This window comes from Zea mays, chromosome 4 (assembly GCF_902167145.1).
Source record: "Zea mays cultivar B73 chromosome 4, Zm-B73-REFERENCE-NAM-5.0, whole genome shotgun sequence".
Lineage (NCBI taxonomy): Eukaryota > Viridiplantae > Streptophyta > Magnoliopsida > Poales > Poaceae > Zea > Zea mays.
Window position 1 is genome coordinate 48,947,405 of NC_050099.1, and position 27,857 is coordinate 48,975,261.

At 48.1% G+C, this 27,857-nt stretch overlaps 2 protein-coding genes across 3 annotated transcripts; both read right to left on the minus strand.

Annotated features, from left to right (window-relative positions):
• Positions 1 to 17,737: 17,737 nt before the first annotated feature.
• LOC100283500 (uncharacterized) lies at positions 17,738 to 22,664 on the minus strand. 2 transcript variants are annotated; one of them, NM_001156400.2, is made up of 5 exons: positions 22,220 to 22,664; positions 19,771 to 19,953; positions 19,259 to 19,555; positions 18,849 to 19,082; positions 17,738 to 18,761 (listed from the first exon to the last, which is right to left on the minus strand). In NM_001156400.2, the coding sequence occupies exons 1-5, from the start codon at positions 22,295 to 22,297 to the stop codon at positions 18,249 to 18,251; spliced, it is 1,305 nt and encodes a 434-aa protein (NP_001149872.2). In that variant the 5' UTR covers positions 22,298 to 22,664; the 3' UTR covers positions 17,738 to 18,248. The 2 variants fall into 2 exon arrangements, with proteins under 2 accessions (NP_001149872.2, XP_020407164.1); XM_020551575.2 differs by having other exon boundaries at positions 17,782 to 18,761; positions 20,288 to 22,625.
• Positions 22,665 to 24,826: 2,162 nt separating this feature from the next.
• On the minus strand, positions 24,827 to 27,616 carry LOC100282244 (mitochondrial import inner membrane translocase subunit Tim8). Its single transcript, NM_001155156.1, is given in 2 exon segments — positions 24,827 to 25,236; positions 27,394 to 27,616. Coding segments are annotated over 2 exon segments (219 nt in total). The 5' UTR covers positions 27,427 to 27,616; the 3' UTR covers positions 24,827 to 25,050.
• Positions 27,617 to 27,857: the final 241 nt, after the last annotated feature.

The following is a 27,857-nucleotide window of genomic DNA, read 5'->3' on the forward strand; positions in this document are numbered from 1 at the left end:
GGGTCAAAAAAGAAAGAACACTTCCTCTGCGAAAGAGACTACTTCAGCCGCTCCTAGTGAGCCGGCGCCAAAAAGGAAAAGGGTAAAGGTTCTCACACACCGGCCACGTTATATTGAACTGGCCACAGTGCCTGAGTTCGCCGGTGAGACCTCTTCGACCACCGAAGCTAAAAAATCAACGCTACTGCCAGAAATCAAACAGTTGGCCGAAGAGCCAGCAGCAAAAAAATAGAAAAAGCGAAGACTGAAGAAGCGGAAACATTTGAAATTTTAAGTCCTTTAGCAAAGATTGAGTCAGAAAAAAGCCAGAAGGGTCCAACAGTGACCCCGAAAAGAAAAAGGATGGTTAATGTGTTAGATGTTTTGGAGGCAATTAAATCTTCGAGCATAACTCCAAAGAAAACCATTGGAACTTCTGAAGTGTCTACTGAAGCCTTTGTTGCTGAATCTTCGAAGCAACAACTTGAAGCTGAAGCTGGGCCTTCAGAGCCCTCCAAGGAACAACCTTTGGAAACCGAAGAAACAAAGGTTACAAAGGCAGCATTGAAAGCCGAAAAAATAAAAATGTCAGAGCCAATTTCGGTTGAAGAAATTGATACTACTGCCCCCGAAGCACCTTCCAACATACAAGATTACATTGTGCATCATGCTTCGGGGAAAAAACTATCTGAAGAAGAGATTTATGAAGCTAATCACTATGCTAGAGAATTAAAATATCCGAAGGGGGCACTAGTGTTCAATGGGACAGACGAAGATGACTTCCTATACTGCCTTCCTGACAACAAAGAATTATCCGTCTGCCGGGAGATGGCTAGGAGTATGGGGTTTCCGAAGCTTGAAGCTGGATTATGCGCTATGACGAAGGAGGATCTTGCGGATAGCCTTGCATACAATAGCCTGAAGGTACGAGAACTGCGTGTTTGGAAATTTTATAATTTGTAAATCATTCTTTTATTCTTATACCAACTCTTTTACATATAGGTTTTAATACTAAGCAACGCGTTAAGAGCGCAAAAGAATGCTGAAGACGAGAGCTATGATATTGCTTTCAACAACCTACGATCAGAGGTTATTAAGCTGAGAAACGAAGCTCTCGAAAAGGATAAAATTCTGCTTACATTGGTGGACAAGATAAAAGAGGACAAAGTTGCCTCAAAGGCCCAGGCTGAAGCCCAAAAACGCGAGATAAAGGATCTTCAGAAGCAGCTAGCTAGAGCTAAAGAAGAACGTATACTTGAAGAGACAAAACGAGAGCTTAGTGATCAATGGGCCAGTCATTTAGAAATAAATGCTAAAGAGCTTCGTGCATCCCAGAGAAGATGCTATGTTAAATCCATAGAGTGCGTTAAAAGATAAAATCCAGCTTCGCCAACGTTGGTGCATTCTCTAGCGAAGAGAATTTCTCAAGGGGCAATCCCGAAGGTCCGATGGAATGGATCAGTCATGAAGCAGAGGCCTTCGAGGAAATCCTGAATAGCCGTGGTGACATATGCGCTTTTTCGGGTTATAGAGGAATTGCTACTGTTTTGGAGAGGAGAGGTTGCGAGCATGTAAAATCCTTAGCGCAGTCCGAAGCTGCCTTGTCCTCCGAAGACATCAAAGACCCCTCAGCCGAAGCAAGCATGGTTGGCGGAAAATTCTTCACTGATATCTGGGACAACGGCGGCCGAGAAATGGCACAAGAAATTATTCAAAAGAGTGAAAAAGGCATCCACGATGCTAGAAAAGTGACAGAAGCTGCCGAAAAAAGTACAGAGCCCAAAGGGCAAATAGGTATTAATTAGTGGTTTTTATTATGCTGTAATTTTTAATTCCAGACTTTGTTCGCGGTTTGTAATAGTAATATAGTCGTATCTTCTCTTCCCTCCGAACCTGCTGAGGCATCTCCGGGCCCCCACCCGAAGGGGGACGATGAAATTAGAAAAATGGCTGAAGCCATTATGGACAAGGTTGTCGACCAGCTACTGAACGAAGCTGCAGAAATAGTTCTCAAGGAGGATTAAAACGCTATTGTAGAAACATTTGGAACATAACATGTTTAATATATTGTAACTTTGAATGTAATATATAATCTATTTATAGTTTAATTGTTTACGATGCATGAAATTGTGCATACATACCATTTTTTGAGCCCTCGGCGAAAAAACACATTCCCTTCTTTTCATGCTTCGTGAAGAAAATCTTTTCTATATCACAAAAATTTGCATACTTCTCTGATGAAGAATATCCAAGCTTCATGAAATATTCTCCGAAGCTATAAAAAAGTTTTATGTTGCCTCTCCAATGAAGCTACACTTCGTCTCGATTTATCTTGTGCCTTAGCACGATTTTCTCTTTTCCAAAATATTCTCCGAAGATCAACACTGTATCCCTTTCTTGTTCCACATGCAATATGTTGTATGATGCTTATGTTATACAAAAATGATGTGATGATGTTATGTTATGCAAAATGATATTTGTGCCGCAGATACTTGTCCCTGTAATAGAACACACATACTTTTTATATCAGCGCTGACTTTTCGCTGTAAGCCTCCCTTAGGAGCTTCTTCAACTTTTACTTTCAGCGGAATCAACGTTTATTTTTCGCTGTAAGCCTCCCTTAGGAGCTTCTTCGCCTTTTACTTTCAGCGGAATCAGCGTTTATTTTTCGCTGTAAGCCTCCCTTAGGAGCTTCTTCGCCTTTTACTTTCAGCGGAATCAGCGTTTATTTTTCGTTGTAGGTTCAGAAAACTTACACTGTGCTCCCTTAAGAACGACTTTTCACTGTTTTGAACAATTTGCACTGTGTCCATTAGAATAAATTTTTGATAATACAAAGGTCCTTCATGCCACCATAAATTCGTATGCTTCGGCAACCCAAGCCTATGGAAAGGACATATTTTTATTATGGTAAAGGACGAAAGTGTTACAAGAAATTGAAAAACGATAAAAGACACTTAAACTTCTCATAATTGTTCCTTATTAACAAAAAGGTAATACTGAATGTAAAAATGCGAAAAAACTGTTGTTGAGGTAGGATATTTATCAATAAATGTGCTTCGACTCTGGTACAGTGCTATTGACTGTGCGAGCTTTGGACTCCTCTCTGAAGTCTCTCTGAAGGTGATTGTGCTGACTCCCTTCTGGCTGCTGTCCTCGCTGCGTCGGCGGTGGTGGTGGAGGCTGTTGCTAAGATGCTTGGGGTTGGCTTGCCGAAGCAACAGAAGCTGCAGGGTGGTTGCCTACATATTCTGGAATATAAGGCGAATGATACGAAGCAGTATGCATGACCTGCTTCGGCTGACTTTGTTGCGCTGCTGCTTCTGCTATCTCCTTCTGCTTCTGGATGGTAACATGGCACATCCTAGTGGTATGGCCCTTGTCTTCACCACAGAATAGGTAGTAAATTTTTCTTGGCTGATCTCCAAACCTTCCCCCGAAGCCCCTGGCGCCTATGCCCCTTGGCGCTGACGGCCAAAAAGAACTTTGCTGCTGCCCCGAAGCTTGTGAAGAGTATTGTGGCCTTTGCTGCTGGCTCCCTCGATCATCACTTTGAGTGGAGTTATGAATTGACCTGACATGCCTCGGATGAAATCTTCCTCCGAAGCCCCTGGTCATCTCAGAGAACCTGAATGCTTCCTCCCTTCTCTGGCGGAAATCATTGTCAGCTCGGATGTACTCGTCCATTTTTTGGAGCAGCTTCTCCAAAGTTTGTGGTGGCTTCCTGGCAAAGTATTGTGCTGAGGGTCCCGGCCGAAGTCCCTTAATCATGGCCTCAATGACAATTTCATTGGGCACTGTTGGCGCTTGTGCCCTCAGGCGCAGAAACCTTCGGACATACGCCTGAAGGTATTCTTCATGGTCCTGGGTACACTGGAAGAGAGCCTGAGCGGTGACTGGCTTTCTCTGAAATCCTTGGAAGCTGGTTATCAACATATCCTTCAGCTTCTGCCAAGAGGTGATTGTCCCTGGCCGGAGAGAGGAGTACCAGGTCTGAGCGACACTCTTGACGGCCATGACAAAAGACTTTGCCATGACTGCAGTCTTACCACCATACGAAGATATAGTTGCTTCATAGCTCATCAGAAATTGCTTCGGGTCTGTATGACCGTCGTACATGGGGAGCTGAGGTGGCTTGTAAGACTGGGGCCATGGTGTAGCCTGCAATTCTGTTGAGAGAGGAGAAGCATCATCGAAAGCAAAATTTCCATGATGGAAATCTTCATACCAGTCGTCCTCATTGTAAAAGCCTTCTTGATGAAGCTCTCTGCGCGGAGGCCTTCGGTTCTGATCATCTTGAACAAGATGACGAACCTCTTCCGAAGCTTCATCTATCTGTCTCTGAAGATCAGCTAGACGAGCCATCTTCTCCTTTTTTCGCTGCACCTGCTGCTGAAGGATCTCCAGGTTTTGGATCTCCTGGTCCAAGTCGTCCTCTGGAGGCGTTGGACTAGCGGCCTTCCTCTTCTGGCTTCGGGCCTCCCTAAGGGAAAGGGCGTCCTAATTGGGGTCCAGCGGCTGCAGAGTGGGAGCCCCTGTTGCTGAAGCTTTTTTCGGCGGCATGACGCAGGTGATGCTTGTTGAAGGTATTCAAAGCTCAAGAAATGGAAGTGAGTTCACCGGAGGTGGGCGCCAATGTTGGGGACTTGTTCTCAAATGCTATGAATCAAGAACAAGGCAACATAAAATGTTAAATGTCAAAGCCCTTCGTCCTTCGGATCATTATTTCCCTTCGGATATAATGAATCTAGGACGAAGGTCATGAAAGACATGCCTTCATGATCATGATAAAAGATGAAGAACATTCATACAAAGTACAGAAAGTAACATAATTTTTTGTAAACATTATCATTAATCTATTTTCATTTATATTATTTGTGCAAACAATAGTAGATTACAAATGTACCTTCGGCTTGAAGGAGTGATAATACAAGTGTAACGCAAAAGCGAATGCCAAGTCAGCGTGAACAGTATGGGAGTACTGTTCATCTATTTATAGGCACGGGACGCAGCCCGTGTAAAATTACATTAGTGCCCTTTACATTTATCAATAACTCTACAGTAATTCTTCAGGGTCTAATTTGGCTTTTCATCTTTAAGTCGGTTCCCCTTTTCTACTGTCATGCCGAAGCTTATCTGCGCATAGCTTCGTAATGATCTTTTCCTTCGTCACAATCGCCTTCCGTCCCACTCAAGCTTCATCTTGACCATAATCTTATATACTCGTAATCCAATTCCGAATATACCTGCTCACACATTTCACTTGGAAAACATTGTCAAATCATGTTTTTGAGGACCTTCGGAAGCCGAAGGCCCCCAACATGGGCCTTCTGCTCTTCGTCGCGTATCATTTTCCGCACCTTGGCTAGTGCGGACACGCGCTGGCGCTTGGCCTCCAGTATCTCTTTCTGCCTCTGGAGATTGCGGTTCTTGAGGCGCAGGGCACGCAGCTGTAGCTGTTCTTCCGCTGAGACGCCGAGGACTTCACCGTCCTCGGTGAGGTCCGCGCCCTCCGGTGGGGCGAAGCCTGGGGGAGGCTGCGATTGTCCTTCAGGGCCGCAGGTGCGGAGAGTGTCGTCTTCGCAGGTGCGGAGAACGTCGTCTTCAGTGGCCTCTTGGTGGGTGGATTGGGTGAGGGCGAGGGCCTTGCCCTTTCTTGCGGCAAGTAGTGCTGCCTTCGCAGCCTCGTCAGCCTTCGAGTTAGCTTTCTTGGGTGCCATCGCGGGTGGTTTTTTCGTAGCACGAACGGTGGGCGCCAATAACCCTATTCCTACAGGGGTACTATCATCCAACCGACATCAGCGAGGCCAAGCGCCTCAAACATCGAAGCCGAGACTTCGCACTGATTGAGGGCCAACTCTACAAGAAGGGGGTCAGTCAGCTAATGCTTAAATGTGTCATCGAAACTGAAGGCATCCAGATCCTACGCGAAGTCCACAGTGGCACCTACGGCTCACACGCAGGGCCAAGGGCCCTAGCTGCTAAGGTGATCCGCCAAGGCTTTTACTGGCCCGCAATGATCTGCGCCGCAAATCGGGTCACAAGGTCCTGCGAAGCCTGCCAGAAGTTTTCTCCTCGATCAGGCAGCCCCTCGCAATTTACAAAGCTGATCGCCCACACATGGCCTCTCCAGCGCTGGGGCCTGGACATTGTCGGGCCCCTGCCCACGGCTCAGGGGAACCTTAAGTTCGCCTTCGTCGCTGTCGAGTACTTCACCAAATGGATCGAGGCAAGGGTTGTTTCCACAATAACATCAAAGACTGCCCAAAAATTCTTTTGGCAAAACATTGTTTGCCGCTTCGGAGTACCGTCCGAACTAACAGTTGAGAACGGCAAGCAGTTTGACAGCCAAGACTTCAAGGATTTTTGCTTCTCCATTGGCACCAAGCTTGCCTTTGCCTCAGTCTATCACCCGCAGTCCAACAGAGTTGTGGAACGCGCCAATGGAAAAATCTTCACAGCTGTGAAAAAGATGCTCCTCGACGAAAAAAAGGGCAGGTGGACCGATATATTACCCGAGGCGGTCTGGGCGCTAAACACGACTGAATGCAGGGCGACCGGGTTCACTCCTTTCCGCCTTCTATATGGATCAGAGGCCATGACCCCATAAGAAATAAAGCATGAGTCCCCGCGAACAGTTCCGTCAGCCGTCCCCGACGTGGACGAGCCCACTTCGAAGGATCTCATCGATGGAGACTGAGTCTTCGCCTTACAGGCTCTAAACAAATACCAAGCCCAGACAAAAGCATGGCGCGACCATGCAGTCATCCCGAGGGAATTCAGCGAAAGGGACCTCGTACTCGTCCGAACAGCTCGGACAGAGTCCAGGGGCAAGCTGGAGCCCAAGTGGGAGGGCCCCTTCATTGTCAAGACGAAAGCTTCCCCCAGCGCTTACAGGCTCGCAACGCCAAACGGCAAAGACCTGGAGCACTCCTGGAACATCGACAATCTCCGCAAATTTTTTGTTTGACTCATCAGGGCCGATTCGCCCTTGTAATTCGCAAAAACAATTTTATTCTGGCCCGCACTCTTTTCCTCCCGGGGGGTGAGGTTTTTAACGAGGCGGAGCCATGTAATATACAAGTGAAAAATCCCCCGCAAAAACATGTGTCGAAAAAAGACCGCGACGACGGTCTTCGACATTCGACCAATACAAAGTCACCGCGAGGCTCAGCGCTAGCCACCCTCGCGTGCGACAAATCCGTGCAAAAGTCGCCTAAGGGTGCAGCCGGACTAGCACAACAAGTGCGAAACACCGAAGTCTACCGCGAAGACTATCCGTGCAGAAGTCGCCTAAGGGTGCAGCCGGACTAGCACAACAAGTGCGAAACACCAAAGTCTACCGCGAAGACTATCCGTGCAGAAGTCGCCTAAGGGTGCAGCCGGACTAGCACAACAAGTGCGAAACACCGAAGTCTACCGCGAAGACTATCCGTGCAGAAGTCGCCTAAGGGTGCAGCCAGACTAGCACAACAAGTGCGAAACACCAAAGTCTACTACGAAGACTATCCGTGCAGAAGTCGCCTAAGGGTGCAGCTGGACTAGCACAACAAGTGCGAAAAACCGAAGTCTACCGCGAAGACTATCCGCGCAGAAGTCGCCTAAGGGTGCAGCCGGACTAGCACAACAAGCGCGAAAAACCAAAGTCTACCGCGCAGACTATCCGTGCCGAAGTCGCCTAAGGGTGCAGCCGGACTAGCACAACAAGTGCGAAAAACCGAAGTCTACCACGGCGACTATCCGTGCAACAGTTGCCCGAGGGCACAGCCGGACGAAGCGTAACAAACGCAAAAACGACCACACCAAACTGTCCGCGCCAAGACCGACTATATGTGCACCAGTCCAGCATAACAAACACACCTGACCAAGTACATAACGCCTTCGCGAGCATAGCCGAATGTGCGAGGGCACACAACTTCATCATACAAGCCTTTACACATGTACAAGCAAGGGCATCACACTCTACATCGGCTCAACCTTCGGAATAATTCCCATCTCCCTATAGTTAAATAACATTATCCTAAGCTCCTCACCCGCAAAAAGACTTCGCAATTCCCCCTCACCTGTACTCACGGCGGCCCGCAAGGACAACAGTTCCTGACGGCCCGCCCTACTCACACGAAGCCGACCGCCCTCCGCCCCACTCACTCTACGCTTCGCAACCGCCCTTCACCGCCTACGCCCAGTACTCGGACCAGGCACATCTTCTGTATCTGCAGCGTGCGGTGAAGCCTCCGTCGCTGCCACATCCAAGTCCTCCTCCGACGACTCCTCAGTCCACTCAACCGAGCTCCCAGAGTCAGCAAAATCAGAAAACTTAGATGCAGACCCATCCGATTTATTACCATCATCCACGGTCGAAGCCGCCAAAAAATTAGTAGTGGCGGTTGCGTGCGCAGGCCCAAAATCTTGAACCTGCGCAGCAACCAAAATTCAGCAACATATCCAAAATTCCCTAACTACCCACACCCACTACGCCACCTGCGAAGACCCAGCCGTCGTGGGAGCCTCCGTTGTCGCCTCCGCTGTCGCCTCCGCCGCCACCGTCGCAGGATCCTCAGCCCTCGGCGCAGCGGCTGCGGGGGCATCAGGAGCGCCTTCGGCGGTCTCTGGGGGTGGGCCTCTGCCGGCCGTAGCAGCTGCGGGGGCATCAGGAGCGCCTTCGGCGGTTTCCGGGGGGGCTCCAGGGTGGCCTCGGACACCGCCTCCGCCGGGTTTGACTCCGGGTCAGGCAGCGCGCTGTTCAACGCCCCGAAGTCATCCACCCTCTCGCCACGCGCCGCCTGAGACACAGCACACAAATTCAGCAAACCCATACATAGCCCACATCCAACAAACATCAAACAAAAGCCAAACGTTACCTGAGCCCTCGCCGTCTCGGCCCGCTCCCTGACCACCTCTCGACCGTGCGGGCCCCACATCCGGTCGTAGATGGCTCCGGCGGATTCCTTCACTATAGGGTCCTCAACCTTGTAGATATCTCGCTCGAAATCCTCATCAGCTTGGTCGAAGACCTCATAGTGCCGGCACCCTTCGCGAGAGAGCGCGTTCATCGCCCCCTCGCAGGTGACCAGGGAGGCATAAGACATGAACCCCTCCACGATAGTGGGGAGTGCCTGCAACTCCTCTTGTACCCACTCCAGGCAGCGAAGTCCGGGCTCTCGGTCCGGCACTTCGAAGTCAGCGGTCCGCGCGCCTAGCTCATGGTATGAATCCACAAGCTGTTTGCGCGTCCGCTCAGCCTCCGTGCGCGTCGCGGCCTCGGTCCTCTCCACACGGCTCTGCAGGGCACTGAGCCGCTCCTCCAACTGCTCGGCGCGCTCCCTGGCAAGACTGCCCTCCACCCGCGCCAAATTGGCCTCCGCCAGCGCAGCCTGCGCCTTGGCGAGGGCTTCATTGGCCTCCCTCCTCTCCTCCACCAGTTGGCGCCGGAGGTCAGTCTTCTCCCCCTCCAGCGCGGCCACCTTGTCCGCCAGCTTGCGGCACTTACTGTCGGCGGCCGATTTTTCCCGGACGGCGTCAGCATGTTGCGTCCGAAGTCTCTCGACTTCGGCAGACACAACTGTCGTGAGGGCCCCCGACGCCGCGCGGTCTGCGAAGTCAGCCGCCTGCAAAACACACGTAAGACCATAGCCCCAACGAAGCCGATAAAAAAACCCCGAAATCTAGCTCAATATACCTGACTTAGTGCCTCCTTCATCTCCTTCAGCCGGCGGGACACAGCGCCCGCCTCGTCCCTGACAGCAGCGAGTGCCGGCATCTCTCCGCCGGCACTTAGGGCACCTCCCTTCGCCTTCGGCACTACGGCAGCCGCCGTGGTTGCCGCGGCAGGCGGAACAACGACAAGTTGGCCTTCGCCCGACCCTGAGACGTATCAACAAATTACAAAAAAAAAGTGGGGGAAAGAAAATCGAGCCAACGGCTTACCAACAAGATAGTCGTCCACGCTAATGTCGGTGGCGAAGTCGGCAACGCGCTTGCCCGGCGGCGGCAACTCTCGGGCCGCCTTCGCGGCCTCCGGCACCCTGTTGGACGCTGGTGCAGCCTTCGCAGACTTGGAACCACCGGCGGCAGCCGCAGTCTCCGGCGCCTTGCCGGATGCAGGGACGGCCGACTTCGCCGCCAGAGGCGGCTTGCCTCCGCCGGGGGCAGCAGCCTTCGCAGCCCCCCGCTGCCTCTTCGGCCTGGCTTCATGAAGCCTGACGACCGCTTGGCGCTTCTGTGCAGCTCCCTGGCGATCCTTGTCCATCACTGCCGACACAACATCACCAATATTTTGCCCGTAAGGAAACACTTTCCATTCACGAACCATGCGAGATGTAAAAAAGTCTTCGCCGGCCGCGCGGGGGATAGGAACATTCTTAGGCCACCAACCCCCGGTAACCCTCAGCATACGCGCCGAAGACTCCCGGAGCTCGGGCGAAGACATCCTTCCCCCCGGGGTCGCGCATGTCCTCATCAATTCTCTAGCAAAACCATCGGAAACCCCAAGTCCTCCCATAGCAGTACCTAGTTTCCTCTTCTTAGAGGACGGGGCGGACGCCGGCGCGGCGTCGTCTCCAGACTCTACCACTGGTTTCTTCCCGCGACGATCCACATCGTCTTGGCCGGGATAACCGCCATATGGCAGACGATTCAACTCAAAAACCCTGTTCAAGCGGTCATTCGACCCGCGAATATCCCAGCTACGCTGGCCCTCTGTCCTCGGCACGTACCGACCAACGATCCGCACTGCCCCATCCTCCGCCTCACGCACAAAGGCGGCCGGATCGCGGCTGTGCAGATCAAGCGCGAAGGCAGGACTTCGCACCAGCTTCCCACCATGAGAAGGCATCTGGCGAGGGCACACTTCGCCCAACGCCCAGCCATGCGCCAAAGGCCATACCCCGTACGCCACAAATTCCTCAACCAAATCGCGCCCGCTGCTCAGGCCGGCGGCGCACCTAAGGGCCCCTTTGTCTGCATCATCCTCCGCCACTTCAAAGGGCGGGTATGCTGAGTAAATATGCGAGCACATCTCGGACACGAGAAGCCCCGGATGGTCTTCGACTGTACCCTCCGCGACGTAAAACCAAAACTCATGCCAATTGCCCCACTTGTTGCGGGCGCAAGGAACCAACTCAACTACCTCCATCGTGGTCTTGCCGGTCTTAGGCGTAAATGTACAGGACCCAAACTGGGCAACTTCATCTCCAATCATCCTCTTCTGCCAGTGCAGGCAATAGTACTTCACGAAGACTTCGACTGATGGTTGTCCGCCATACGAAGTCGTCGCCCAGACATACTTCGATAGAGCCACCACGGCATTCGGAGTCAACTGATGGATCTAAACATTGAATCTGCACAGGACTTCTCCAACAAATCGGTGCGCAGGCAGGTGGAGACCAGCGACGAAGAACGCCTCGAACACAACCAACTCGCCCTCCGGCTCGGGGACTTCCTCCGTCCCCGGGACACGAGCGACTCCGCCGCCAAAGTAACCCAGCCGCTGCATATCTTGCACGCGGACCGACGACATCCGCGACACACCAAAATACACCGTATCGCCGGCGCGCAACTCCTCCGCCGCCACAGTACTCAGCGTTTCCTCAGACGACGCGTCGGCCGGCGGCATAGCGGCAGCAGAAGAAGAAGAGGTCGTCATCGCTACGTACCGTCGGCGGCGGCGGGCGGTTTGCTTCACTCGAGCCAGATCTCCGGCGAACAAGAGCAAGGAGGGCAGACGAGCAGCAAGACGGTGGAAAAGGCGGCTAGGGTTTTCACGGAGCGCGGAAGGATAAAGTTCAAAAAGCGCCGCCCCCCGCCCCCTTTTATACACAGGGCGCGGCGCTTCGGGAAACCCGCAGTCCAACAGTACGGTGTCAATCAACGGTCACGTCAAAAACCCCCGCGGAACCACTTCGAGCGAGGGCAGCATCTCCACCATCTAGCGATGTCTTCGGCACTAGATGACTTAGTCGAACTGGTCCCTCGGAGGGCAAATGTTGGGGCGAAGGCGAAGACGCCACCCTTCGCTCAAGGCCTTCGTCGTGGTCGTTGGTCCAACGGAGACAAGACAACGGGCGAGGACACCCTTCGCTCCATACGACATCGGGCGAAGACCTACAACGAGGTCATCCCACCGTGCGGCCTCGTCCAGCATGGAGGCCCACGTGTGATCCGGCCCATTGTAACAGGCCCTGCGTGGCCACTGCGTGTTACGGGCCTAATTTGTAAAGGTGCCTCTGTAATTACAGTCTGTAACCCCGCTTTATGGGAATATTCTGGGGATAACCTAGGTGTCTGAGGGCACATGCGTCCTTAACACAAGACGCTGGGCACTCAGATACCTATAAATACCCCCGCACAGTGCCCTTGAGAGGCTAGATTAACAGAGCTATTGCCATCTTGCGCGAGAACCCTGTTAACGTCATTGTTCACCCCCGTTGGATCCCCTTGCAACTGAGAGCAAGTTCCAACACTCAATCTTCGGCAAGCCAACATTCTTCGAGAAAGTCCTAACGACCTTGGCCTCGGTTCGATTCCGAAGGCATCTCAGTTTTCCTTTATTGACTCCGCCAAACAGCAGAGCCCCTGGTTTGTACCCACATGATACAGCATATTTCTTCAGCTCTTCTTTTTCAGTTTCTGATAACTCTTGCCCTAGTATATCTTGAAAATTGAAGTTTTCCTCTTCCAAAGTATCTTCAATTTGCTCTTTTCCTTTCTCAATTGTTGTGTCCACCGCAGCCGCAGCAGCTTCTTCCTCAGTCATTTTTAGAAGCATATTATCAATATCACCAAGTGTGGTTTCTAGATTAGGATCTTCGGCGATCTCGGTTTCGGCATCTTCGGCTCCAGTGGCTTCGGCTCCGGTGGCTGCGGTTTCGGCAGTGCCAGCGCTTTCAATAAATGGAATTTTTTATGCTGATGTCGGCGGCGGTGTCTGATGAATGACATCGGCCACTTGGATAATTCTCCGTTTTTTCAGCTTAGCAGGACTTTCTGTTGCCGAAGGTTCTTTTTCCTTCTGAAAAAACTTCGTCAGTTCTGGCGCCAGCGGGCTTAGCTTGATAGGCAAAGGTTCAGTCATTACCTTTAGAATCTCTTCCACTTCGGCAGCAGAAGGTGTCGCAGGAGCTTCTTCCTCTTGGCCCGACGTCTTTGGTTTCGGGGATGCAGCTTTTCTTTTCTTTGGAGCAGCTATCTTCGGCTCAGGGCTCAGTTTTCTTTTCTCAGAAATTTATTTGTCTTTTTTAGCCAATTTGGTACCTTCTTTGTCAAGGGCGCTGGCAACTCGTTTTCTTTTCTGGCCTTCGGCAACTTTGCCCAGTTGCTCATAGTCAGGATAATCAAAATTCAAAGCATCCATCACCTGATTCATTCTTCGCTTCAGACGAGTACCGAAGGCCGCAGTCATTAACTGATCTTCTTTCTTAGAATAATTGTCGAGGATCTCGTTGCACATAACCTCAATTGTGTCCAGCCACTGTTGGCAAGGTGCTTTAAAATGTTTTTTAAACTTGAAATAATAAGGTAGCCGAACAAGCTCTTTTTTCTTCTTCTCCACTTTCAGCTTCGGCATATCCCATTCCTTCAAAGTTGGGAATACTCTAAAGACTACGAATTCTTGGACCAGATCTCTGGTGCCAATGTGCTCTGCAACAACCCGAAATTCGCCCAGTGCAATCTGGCATGGGCTATCTGGATCCATGATGCATTGGGGTCTAGTTACTCCGAAGGTTAACCTTAAAGGGCTCTGAACTAGCTTTTCTTTCTTTTCATCCACTTTGACATAAAACCATTCACTCTTCCAGCCAGCTGGCCATTTCGTACGATAGCTGATAACTGGATACTTGGCATCTTTCCGATATGCAAAATTGTAGCAGCCGAAATTATCATGCAGCCCATCTTCTCTAGCTTTTGTCTGGTAATGAAGCTCGTGTGCCCGGCAAAAACCTTCGGCAAGTGGTTCTGCCTCCTGGCTTCGGAGTGCCCAGATGTAAACACTAAGCCTAACAATGGCGTTAGGGGTTAACTAATGAAGGTGAATTCCAAATCCCACTAAAACATCTGCAATCATCCCATGCAGGGGAAATCTTAACCCTGCTTTAAAGAAGCTTTTAAAAACCACCACTTCATCTTTTTTGGGCTTCGGGGTAACTTCCTCTCCCTCGAAGCGAATCAGCTCCTTCTTGTCTTCGCTGAAATAGCCTAGCTTCAATAACTTAGCCATATCACCTTTGGTAATAGTAGACTTCCCAAACTCTAAGTGGCTGGCTTTAGATGGCATTGCACCATACTCATCTTCAATCTCATCTTCTTCAGCGTCAGCTTGTGTTGCTTCGGCAGCAGGCGTGTCCTTTGATGAAACCAGCCCAGAACGCCTCATTGCTTCGGAAATCAGAACAGTTTCAGTGGCTTCGGTCTCATCTCCATCACGCTCAACCCTGGCAGTGGAGCGTACTCTGGCCATTTGATTATGAATTTCTTGAAGTTTTTTGGAAATTAATAACCTTTTTTCCGAAGCTCTTCTTCTGACGAAGCAGAATCCAAAGTGGTGCTTCGTTTGAGTGCAAAAGTCAAGCTTCGGCTATGGTTAAAATTTTTGGCAGCAAAACAGTGCAATAGCAATGAATGTTGTGGTAACTTCACACCTACCCGTCTGTTTATATAGTGCTGCAGGTAAGAAGATGAATCGTCAAGTCTTTTACACCGGACAAACAGTCGCTCGCACCCACTGAACGGTGGGCCACAAAACCCAAGAAGGTGAATCTGCATGGTGGGACCGCTCCGCGCTCGGAAATTGTATTGTTTCCCGGCAACGAGCTCAGGGAAGGTGTTTTTCGGACCTTCGGCTTCCCGAAGCCTAAGAGACTTTTTCACGGATCAAGCTCGTTACGAAAAACGATCTAGCGCCGCAAAGGGGCTACTGTTGGGACCATGCTTCGTCGCCGAAGGTCCTGCAGGAAGAAACACCTTCGGCAAATCTGTTTATATGTGGCACCGAAGCTACCGCTCACGAAGCTTCGATACTATAACGTATCCAAAGACGAAGGATCGAACCGACTTAAAGATGAAATGACTTTTTAGTCCATAAGGGTCTGAGTCATAATTGTAATCTTTTGTAAGGGGCATGACTGTAATTTCTTATAGGCTGCGTCCTGTGCCTATAAATAGATGAACAGTACTTCTTTACTGTTCACGGAATCTTGTAGTTGTTAACGCCTTACGCTGGAATTATTGTTTTCTGCCAAGGCGAAAGTATAAATGTACCTAAATATTATGTTTTAATATTTAAGTTCATATTGTAAAATAAGTGAATAATGTTATTTATTCTTGGTATTCTATAACGTTTTATATTTTATATTTCATTTCGCATTGTTTTATCTCTAATCACGAAGGTGTGACCTTCGTGATATATTATTCATAACCTTCGTCCGAAGTTCATTAAATCCTTGGGGAAATAATGCTTCAGCGGACGAAGGGCTTTAACATTTAACATTCTATGTTGCCTTGTTCTTAATTCATAGCATTTGAGAACAAGTCTCCAACAGGAACTGGACTGTAGGGGTGGGCGTTCGGGTTACCCGAAAATTTCGGGTCGGGTAATTCGAGTTTGTAAAATTTCGGGTTTTCAGAATCGATACCCGAAATTACAACGGGTTTTGCAATACCCGAAAATTCGGGTACCCGAAATTTCGGGTTCGGGTTCGGGTATTCCCGAACTACCCGAACTATTGTGTCGACTTCATAAAAACGCATACACCCTATTAAATTAGGGAACAATTGGATCTATACCATTAAAAGATCCAAACTTTAGATATATACCATGGACCCCACATGTCATTGACTCATGTGGACCCACATGTAAGTGAGATAGTAATGGTATGGATCCAAAGTGGTGATCTTTTAATGGTATGGATCCAAATTTCCCTTAAATTAGTATAAAAATATAGTTTGAATAATGATATATATGGACATATAAAACACAAGCAATTTATAATCACAAATTATACACACTTACACATAATTATAGATGTACAAATTAATAATTAAGCATGACATGAGTACATGACACATGAAAGTTCGGGTAATTCGGGTATTTCGGGTACCCGATTGTGATACCCGAATTACCCGAAATAAATTCGGGTTTTGCAAGTTGCTACCCGAAATTCCCGAACAAAATTCGGGTTTCGGGTATTTCGGGTTCGGGTTCGAGTATTCCGGGTTCGGGTTTTGGGTTACGGGTTTTTTGCCCAGCCCTACTGGACTGTATTCTACTACTCACCCAATCACCCTCACATGTCACTGTTGTGTGATATCAGGGGTCACCGAGTAGGGCCAGAAACGAGCCGAGCTCAGCTCGTCTCGTCCATTTCACGAGTTGGAGAGATAGGCTCGGCTCTGCTCGAAGGCGGCTCGCGAGCCGACTCGGCTTAGCTCGCAAGCCACACCCTGACATATATAATTGCATTATATAGTGAATTATTAGTATATAAATATTAAATATATAGATATCATTTATTATTATGAATAATTTAAATTATAAATTGTCATATATCTATCATGAAACGCTAAAGAACAAACTGACTATATATAAAATTATCTAATATCTATTATTATTCTACATATTAAGTAATTGGGCATAGCTCGCGAACCGGCTCGGCTTAGCTCGCTACGACAATGAGTCCAAAAGACTGGCTCGGTTCCGCTCATTCGAGGCTCGCAATCCGCTTCGAGCCGAGGCACTCCGAGATCAAGCCGACTCGCGGGCCTCCACCTTATTTTCCAGCCCTATCACCGAGGCGCCGAGCAGTGGACTCGAGGATGGGGTTGGGGTCGCCAGACGCGGGGGCGCGGTGGCGCTACCGCGCTGGCGCGATCGCGCAGGCGGGACGAGCCGCGAGCAGCAAGCCGACGAGGGGCAGGGCACGCCGCTGCGATCGGCGGCCAGGCGAAGGCGGGCGCGAGCAGGCAGCCGCTCGGCGTCAGAGCGTCGTAGACGTTCCGCGTCCGGTCACCGGTCGGAGCTCGGACTCGAAGGCGGAAGCGACTGGCGGTGTAGGCTGGTTGAGTAACTTCGCTGGTTAATGGTTGAGGCGGCTGGAGGCTACTCTGATCTCTTACTGGGCCGGCATAAGGTTTTGCCCAAGCCATACTGGGCCTTCCGCCCCCTGGTGGCGTCACCAAAGGCGACTGGTCCAACAGGTGCTGGTAACCTGGTCCAGTCGGTCTTCCACCAGAGCTGTCCACCTAGGAGGATACTGATTCTCTCCGGCGGTGTTTTTCCTTCGCGTCAGCTTGGGGGTCAAGCAGCCTTTCAAGAGCCGGGGGGATGTTGGCAACCAGGACGTCGTGTGCTGGACAGCAGGCCGGTGCTCTTCGCGCTCAGGATGTTCCTGATGATGAACAGCACGTCAAGGCTCCGTGTGTTCGCAGTCGCCGTGCGACTCGTCCCAACCCGCGAAAATGGAATCCGATGCATATAAGTCATTGCTTGGCAAGGGTAAAGGGGAGAAAAACTGGAATATTGCTACCTCCTAATCGAATATCGTCTCAGGCGACTTGTGCGGTGTGCTGGCATTCGTGATCTTGGAGACACCGATGGACGCCGGCTGGCATTGCGTTCGTGTTCTTGCAGAATGCAGAGAGACCCGGCTGCCATGCCCGTACCAGACCTACCTGCCTGCCTGCTGCTACTCAGCTCCACGCCCATGAGCCCATCCGTGCGGCGAGCTTCATGCAAACAAGAGTAACCTCTACCCACATGTCCTGCAAAAAGTTCCAAGCCAATTTCTCAGCAATGTCATTCTTCTACACTAGCAAGTACCATGTCCACATCTGCAAATACAACAATGCCAACCATACAGAGCAGATTTCCAGGCTTACACCAAGAACAAGTTTGCATGGGAGCGGGGTGCCCAGATGCCACTTGCGAGTACCCAAAGCACGCAGCGCTGGTGTGGCAAACCAAGCACAGCATCCGTTGGAACCTGACAACAATTTTGTATACATCATCCGAACCTGGCGGGAGCTTAAGCTCGTCGGCCACTTCATCAATTTGTCACCCAAACAAACACACACAAGACAGCAGCAGCAGCCGCAGGGACCTGGTACGCTACCAGGGATGAAACAATAGCAGCAAGCTTGTGCTTAGGATTTATACATTACAGAATGATCCAGGGCCTTACCCGGAGCAGCACACGTGGCAACAAACACACGGGGGTTCACTTGGAGACATCGCCAACACACCATAGTTCCTCCTTTTCTTTTTATCATTTTTTGGGTTAATGTGTACCGCTCCAGGCAACATTGTTGCTAGCTTCCGTGGTGCGCGCATTAGCCATTTGCACCGCCGACGCTTCGATTGCGTCTCCTCTCTGAACCCAGCTTGACTGCCTCGAGTGCATACCAGATCGGCCTTCCACGAACTCTGCTGGAAGGTCTCTGCTCAGATCTGGGGATGCATGAGCTACCCTGCCCTCTTTCTCATCGAACATGACCCCAAGCCCTGCTTCCAAGTCCCTGATATCAGCCGCCGTCCTTGGCTCGTCCCAAGGTGCTACTGGCTTCCTGTCCATTTCAAGATCTCCAATGGGCTTGCCCATGCTGGGGCTCATGAAACCCCTGGACTGTGAGCGCGTTTGCTGCAGCCCTTGCCCCGCTGTCACCCTTGCCCGGAAATTGTTCTTCGAAGGGGGGATAGCAGTGCAGAATATCTCTAGAAAATTGTTCAGAACACCTTTGTTATATGGGTTATCGCGCCGATCATAGCGATATCTGAAATTCTCATATGTTGTCTACAAATAAAAATGGGTAAAGGATTAGCTACTGAACTGCGGTTACGGCATCAATGAGATAAGAATTGGAATGAATGTTGGACCTACCTGGTTAGTGCTCATCAGGTATAAATGGAAGACAGATAAACCACCCACAAACCATACACAGAGAAAACAGTAGATAATCAGAGCAACTGATGCTGGTGTCTTCAGCAAGGCCTTCCAAACTGACGATTGCTCAGCAGCTCTAATCTTGATCACATACACCCAACAGAAGGCAAATACATAGAGGCAGAGCAATGTCGTCGAGAATACAAACATATAGAAGAACCGATAATTACGCTGCACAAATATGTTGATGATCAGGCTTAACAGAATAGAAAGTTAGTCAACAACTTAAAAAAATGAAAATCTACCCAGAAAGAGTACCTCCAAACATCAATTCAAGTGTATGTGCACACCGCGATTGTTCTAATATAAGGACGCTATTAAAACAGCTAGCATCTCGAGTAACTTACCAGTCCTATGCACTGGCCGACCCATGGACAGTGATGATCAAACCGTTCCACACAGTTATTGCAAATGGAACAGTGTGAGCATCGAGGTGGTCGGTACAGCATGCAAGTATCACAGTATTTGACCCGTACACTGATCCCATTTACAAGTACTTCCTTTGTGCGAGGCAAACGAAATTGTTGTGGAGTCTGAACACCCGTGTCGTTGATCCCATCAATGGATTCAGGTTCAGGAGGATGAGAATTCCGGGGTATTATACCAGGATCTCTACCAGAGGTACAAAGAAGCAACGTCAAATCCTGGTAAAAGAAAATATGTTCAGTTATATGTACACTTACAATGTGCAGACTTCCTTGAAATTAATAAGTACAAGCTCATCAACAAGTCAAGTGAGATTAATGAAAAATATGCAGATAAGGAAGCACAAGTGTTCTTTCAGGGAGAAGTAATGGCCAACAATCAATTGCTCATGGTAAGTTGTAATTATGTGAATTAGAAATGCAGTAGTGCTTACATAAATAGTGAAGACAACCACTACTACCATCACTGAGATTCCCCAGCTATCGGGGAAATCATTTATGAGATGCCTTGCAACAAACAGACAGAAGACAACCACTGGTGCGATGATGAGGATCATAGTGAGAAACACAGATCTCACATCAGGCCCAAATATGAATCTTCCCTGCAAGAAGAATTCCTGCAAACGGCAAAGACACAAATGTTAAAAGCCATCAATGAAGCCAAAAAAACATACTTGCAAGAAAACACAGTAAGTATGACATACGTGTTTGCACATAATTCAGATTTTCTTCAGAAAAGCCTATGCACACTCTAACAATGGGATGAACATCTAGCAATGGTTGAGAACCCAAACTAAAGGGGAAAAACTCTCTTCGCAGTTAAGCTTGGTAAGGGTTGCACAAAATGCAACTGAGCTATGAAAGATACAAAGTGCAAGGAGTCCTAGACAAACATTTTTGGCGCCTTACAAACTCGGGGAGATATTCAGCTAAGTCGGCATATGAAGTTACCTTTCAAGGTTCTATCCTCTTTGGGCCTTGGGAGGATATTTGGAAGGCCTGGGCGCCTAGCAAATGCTCCTTTTTTATGTAGTTGGTGGCGCATATTTGGACCTATGCATGTTATGTCATCAAGAGGATGAATCCATCAATCATCTGCTCATTAATTGTGTCTTTGCAAGGCAATTTTGTTATTTCCTACTTCAGCGAATGGGACTAGGGACTAGCTGCACTCTCTCCCCAGCCATCTGAGGTTTCCTGGATTGGTAGAGCAAGGCTCTAAAGTCAGTGAATCCTACGCACAGAAAGGGTCTGAATTCCCTAGTTATCTTAAGAGCTTGAACCATATGGAAGCATAGAAATGAATCAAATGATTGTGTGTTCAATTTGAAAGCCCCTCACCTGCCAACAGTTTTAGTCATGGCTGGGATAAATTGTGCCATTGGAGCATGGCTGGGGTGAAAGGTTTAACCATGCTCACTGCCAGGATGTAGAAGGTATTTTTTTTGTCGTTGTTTTATTCATGTTAATCATGGCTGCTGATGTTACTTGAGCTACCTTAGGGCAAAGTTTGTGTGTTTTATTTGCTGTACTCCTTTCTCTCCTTCTAATGAAATGATATGTAGCTCTCCTGTGTTTTCGATAAAAAAATAAATACAGAAGTGCAGAAGTATATTTTCAAACTTGTAAAAACACATACATTCAAGCCAAAGGTACATGGAATCATACAAATATAAATATACCATGCTGCCACCGTTCATAAAAATACTATCAATAGCCAGAAAACTGTTCATTCCCCAGTAGACGCATGGGTCAGTTTCGGACAATGCCAAATGAATGATCAAGGAAAAGGTATAAAACTGTAACAGAAGATTTGAAGCATATAAACCAAAACATTCCAATTCTGATGGACCATCTCCAATCCAGTGAACTCATGTATCTCATGCCAGACTGGTGCTGCAGCCTGTTACCTGCTTCCTTTTATGGTTTCTAATTGCTGGCACGAAGGGATCAGGGTACAACAACAAAGGTGATTATACATAAACTTACAGTAGGGGAATCCTCATCCCCTCCTGTTTTCGTCAAAAACAACAACAACAAAGGATGATTATACTTCACATGACAACAAAGAAACAGTAACTCAAGAACTGAGGTTTCCACGTGGCAGCCTTTATCTTATGGCTTGACTTTGTATAGATGCCCATTTCATTTTTCACCAAAAAACCTCATAAACCATTTCAAATCCCTACTAGTTAGGCACTACAAATAAGATGCACTATACATTACAGGCCGATGCCATCATTAAGTTGCTGATGGTATACAAGTACAAAACAATTCCAACGGAATTCTACATTTCTACTGAACATCCTGCTCAAGGAATTATTCCTCTCATATAACTAAAAAATTATGGCGCAACCATAGTCGCAATGTTCCTTAGTCAAGGTCTCGAGAAACGTGGTGCGCTAATTGCAAGATAACAAGTCAAGGTCAGAAATCACCCCATGTACCCAGGGTCGGCGTCAGGGGTCACCCCATGACGTTCAGAGTCACTGCCTTCGACCCGTTTTCTGCTACTATGTATATATGGGAATAACTATGTGTGTGTGTTTTTGTAGTAGGTACCTACATTTCAAGGTTTAAGCTCACAGAACCGTCCAGGGCATGAGCTACTCATCGTTTTCCTGACCTACAATATAAAGCACACAAAATCCGCCCTCCCTTCTGTTCCACCCTGCATACCGGGACTCCCACCACAGCAGCTACAGCAACAACATGGACCAGGACCGTAAATGAATTCCCTAATCAAGCAATCGCCCACGCATCCGCACAGTACCAACAGCCCAACAGGTACTGAGCAAAATCGATTATTACACTTCCATCAACATCTCACGGATCACTGCATATGGGGAGAGGAAGAGCGGGTGGCAGGTAGAAATTTCTTACGTTGCTTCCCCGCCAGACCTGGTAAAGCCTAGGCTGCTCGCCGGCGCCGCCGGTGGGCGGCGGCGGCGGCATGTACATCCCGACGGCGCAGGGGAGGGGGGGCAGGTGCCCCAGATCAAGCTCCTCCGCCCCCCTCCTCCTCTACGGCCGACTGACACCCAGCCAGGCAGGCAGGCAGCCCTCCCCCGAGCGAGGCCTCCCCGACGTCACGGCGAGGAGTAGCGCTGCCGCGGAGGTGCGGCGGCGTGGGACGCGACGCGGGACGGGGAGGAATGAAGGAGAGGAGAAAGGTGGGTGGGAGAGCCTGGGAGGGGAGAGAGGTCACCGGGTTAGGTCGCGGGTGGTGGGCTCTCGACTCTCCACGCTCTCGAGTTGGCCTCGGGACGTGCGCTCGTGTGTGTCCCGTCTCGCGGCTTGGCTCGGCTCGTCTGCGCCTCAGCGCCTGCGCGCGCGCAGGGTGGAGGACGTCTCGGGGTGCGCGTAGCAGCGGTTGCCGTCGGCTGTCCGGAGTGGTGGGCCCGGATGTTCTTCTGGAGTCGTGGACCAACCTCCCGCTCGGCTGCAGTTGGACCTGGGCCGAGAAATCACATGCCTCAAATCACTTCTGTATACAATAAAGAACGTATACCGGAGTGATAAAGGGTGTGTTTGGTATAATTTTTTGGGAAGAGCCTTTTGAAAATCTAGATTCGTGTATAATCTAGTTATTACGAGAAAGATAAAAGGGTCAGTAATATTTAGGCAAGCAACTGATTCCTCCTGTCAGGTCGTTTTCATAGAAACGGACTACCAAACATTTAGCGGTGAAAAACAAAGATGAAAAGCCAATTCTGGTTATCAGAATAATATAACGATCAATAAGAGGTGTTTTATTTCACCCAACTAAAAGTTAGTCTCTCTCACATCAAATATTTGAATATTAATAATTAAATAATAATTATGAGTATTAAATCTCTACTACCTATAGCTCATTCTCATTCCCAGCTGCCTGTCTTTCTCATTCACCCTCCCTGCAAAGCCCATTCACATTTCCATTCCCGGCTATCACGTGTCTTTCTCATTTTCCCTCCCACAAAGTCTATTCTCATTACCACGTGCATCCCACGCCTAGCTAAAATTAAATTAAAAAAACAGGCTCCAAGGGGATTCGAACCCACGACTTCTCAAATAAATGTGTTTGTAGCTACCACCACACCACATGTGTGTTTATGTCTACATCTATTATAGTAAAAACATATAATACATCTCTCCCGAAGCCCACATGCTACCCTTGCACAATGTGTAGTAGTAGATAAGTATCACTGAGATTATTAAATTATATTTTTGGATTGAGGGAGTAGTATTTAAAGAAGAGTCTTGCATGCAATTTCTTTTGTTTGAATAATGTTTTCAACTTAAATACTTTTTTTTGCATGTGTAACATTTATTCTCCATAATATTTTTTCATGGATCTAACTTATAAATCATTTTCATAAACCAATGTCAAACATGAATCCATGTTTCTTACTTGGAAACCCCGAACAAACACCACTAGCACGAGGCGCTCGCGTTGGCGTCGCTCACCGACGACGAGAAGAAACTTGGCGACTGCCAGTTCGAACTCTAGAAGCAGTCCTACATGGCCCATGCGTCGCTGTGTACGGCAAGCTCCGGCGCAGCCGCCGCTTGGACGTGGTCCAGAGCAACTGCACCGCGCTGTCCATCGTCAAACATGGGGACCTCATGGTCGTCGCCAATGTCGACGACTCTCGGGTTGTTCTGGGCATCGCAACCTACGACGACGCCATCACGCCGTCTAGCTCATCATCCACCTGAAGCCTAACCTGCCACGTAAGTCGCTACTGTCCGACCATGAATTCTTGTGCGCTAGAATGATGACCATTGTTGTTGTTGTGTGAGTGTCCTCGAACAAGATGTATGTAGAGGAGTAGCACATCCGGTGGTGCAACGACCAGGTGTACTACCTCGCTGATGAGCCCGGGGTGCACTTCATTTGACAGCCCAGCCAAGAGTGATCGGTACTCACCATATCGCGCGCGTTCGACGACTATTATATCAAGGATTGTGGCGTCATCTCGACACCGTAGGTGAGCAGAGGTGGACCGACAACAATGACCACTCGCCATCGTTGGGGTACCTTTTGTGCCGGTCTGCCTTTAATTCTCTTCGCAAACACACACTTGCATTTTTTGTTTAAGCAAGCGTGTATGGTGGTGCGTGCCTGATGACTAACGATGTACGACGGAACTTCTACCGGCAGGTGTGACACGTGCTCTCCAATAATGAGACCATGCAAATCATGACATATATCGAAGTCTGCATGATACTGATGGTTGCAATGTAGTAGTGAAACAACTAAATTAAAATAACAAAATGTATGTATGGCTAGGATCACAAATGGATTATGAAATATTTTTTTATAACAATATAAGACACATTTTGTATATAAGTTATCATGGTATTATATGTTCCCGTTGTAATGCACGGGTACTGACCTAGTATAGTATAATTATAGAACTAATTATATAAACGAAGACCAAACTAGACAAATTTATGAAACGTAATTAATACTATATTTAACCCATATTGATATTCAAACAATTTACGTGACACGGGCTAAACTTTAGTTAAACTCAGGACAGAAAGTGTACATAATCCAGTTTCAACCGGCTCAAATCACACTTCAACACGTTGCCCAACGAGGCAGTAGATACAATATAGAAAGTACATTAAACTCTGTTGAATCGTTCGAAGTGCTCAATGGAACCTCAAATCAAAGGGTTAAAAAACTCAGGGTGATTGACTAGGTAACAGCTTTCGGCGTCGACGCCTCACTTCATCTCAAAGCGTTTGGCAATCATCACGCTCATGTCGAGAAACCTCTGGGCGCAGTTGGTCAGGCAGGTTGATTCCCCGGAACTGAACTTGCTCCCGGGAGCGCTAGTGATGCACTTGTCCCAGCACACGCTCGTTAGCTTGCCAACCATCTCGTTCATCATCGCCTTTTGCTGCTCTTGCTGCAGTGTTGCAGAAATTGAGGTAAGGTTTTTTTTTCCTTTCACACACAGATGATAACGACCATGCCATGCGCATGCTGGCTCAAATAAATCAAACCGGAGATGAAGGTTAGGTTGAAGCATTAAGCAATGGGGGGATTATGCGCCATAAAAAATAAGGCTCAAATGTGAAATACGAACAGCTTGATGTCTCTTGGTATAAATGCAATGCAATCCAGCATAAAAAATGTTGGCGTGTTGCTTCCTGACTCTTTAAGGTACTATATACAGATACGATAAATACATGCATTGACCCAGAGTAACGCTCCTGCACATCTAGATGAAAAAACATCATCTAAACATACTTAGAGAAGCGGCAATGTGGTTCCAAAGTATCTGATCAGTAAGTAACGGTATGAATTCGAAACCTCGAGCAACAAATCATATATCCTGCCGGTCAATGCCGAATACAATACAATACACATCAATAACAAGATTCCATTCCCATACGCAAACATAGTTAATGATATATCATGTTGTAGTGTTGCTATTATAGCTATATCAAGTATCATGCAATACATAACAATAATAAGGACAGACCTAGCACTGACTGCTCCCACACGAGTAGAATCTGAGGAATGAATAACCAAGACAAACCTTACCCCTACATTTTAAAAAACTCGACCTGCGGGGGTAATACAGCCCCCGACAATTATATTAAGAAAAGAAGATCTTCTCACGCGGATCGAGAAAACCCTAGAGACCAGGTCTTAGACCTGTGCTTTGGTGTGGGATAGATAAAGAGATTTGTTTACCCCCAGCCAGAAATTTGATCCCATGGGGAGTCGAACTCATGAATGCTACTCAGACCACCTAATTAACCTAGCTAGAGGCCCCTTCACTTTACTCCTACAATTTGCAGAGAAGAATAGGAATAAGCAACACAATTGCTTGCGAAGGAAAAAAACAACAAAAGAGCCGAATTTTTTGTATTTTACCCCTTTTCTTGAAAAATGTTCACGTTTTTTTCAAGGGTCTAAACGTGAACATTTTTCAAGAAAAGGGCTAAAATACAAAATATTCGGACAAAAGAGAGGGATCAAGAGGAACATGTCTAGTGAGACAAGAGTGGCGCAGGTCAAGATGCCAAGTAGGTGAAAGCTTAGTAGCATAACCTAAATTGCAGGTCTAAGACTATTCTCTAAGAGGTGAAGTGACTAATTACGACATCCCCTAATTAGGTAACACCTGGTAGACATTTGCTTTAATTGTTATTTTAGTCAACACATCTGATCGGTGATCGCTATAAACCAAACTATGCAAACTACATGGAGAATGCCTAGCAAATTTCATAGTTGGCCTCTAAGCTTGCATGATTGCCACAGCTAAGCCCCGTAAACTAGAAAAGCTAGGTTCTCAGCTCCTAAATTTTGCTTATATGTGCAAGCTAATAATATTGACTTAACTAACAAAACTACAGCAAACTGATCCAATCAAAATTATGTTAATGATCCAACAACCAAGAAAAATCTGGCCCACTAAAAACCAAGGGAAAACATAACCTAACTTCAAGTTCCTAGGTCGCAGGGTACAAACAACGGGCAAAACCAAAGAGGGCATGTTCTCTGGCAGATAAGATCAGAGTTGTGTTCAATTTTCGAAGTTCACTCAGAATAAGTGCCTCTGCTTCAAGTATCACTAGTATTATTATAGTAACACGATCCACTGACAAACTCTATGGATGATGAACACCTTATAATACCTAACACAGTAACCACATTTTGAACCGCTAGTTAAACGGAGGACACAAATGAGCATCTGATTCCGTGAGCTAACAAGCAACAAACCCTATGCAGCTAGCCAGATCCGACCGCAAGGTAAAATCTCAAATCTACCTCTAGTCATCATCTAGCACTAGCAGGCTATCACACCAGCTGAACAGTCAGAACCAAGTGAAATCACCTCGCCCTACGACCAAGTGAAATCATCTCGCCCCGTCAACCCTTCATGCTGCCTCTTGAGAGGCTTCAGATCCAACACTGATCGCAAAACGAGACAGTTCGACATCTACTGACAAATCGACCACCCGCCCATCCCCCTACACTGCGCATGAAGCTACTACACAGAAAAACTTCAGCGGCGCACCAGACCGCCAAGGCGCGAGGAACCGGTTCTCACCTGAAGGAACCGCTGCATCTCGGGGTTGTCCATGGCGCGCCTCCGTCCGCTCCTCACCCTCTCCCCCGCACCTAAAACCCTAGCTCGGTTTTGATCGCGGAAAGGGGATGACTGGATGAGGGACGCGGCCGCCGCCGGCTAGACCAACAGTATTGTACTGGATGGAGTATGCTTGTGATGACGCGTGACGATAAAAACCTTGGACCCAACTCAACCCACTAATAAATAAAATAAACCTAGCAGTATTGTATGGCTGGCCCAAGTAGGTTCCGGCGCGACAGCCCAAGAAGTAAGTCGGGGTAAGAAGTAAGTCGGGGTTATTTGATTTGGTTTTTAAAAAAATTTAGCTGTGAAAAAAATCTGGCTATGAGAAAAATCTGATTATCGTGAGAATTACATGCGAAAGAAGATGAAGTAGTCTAAAAAGTTCAATATCTAGAAAGTGATAAATTTCTACTATCATG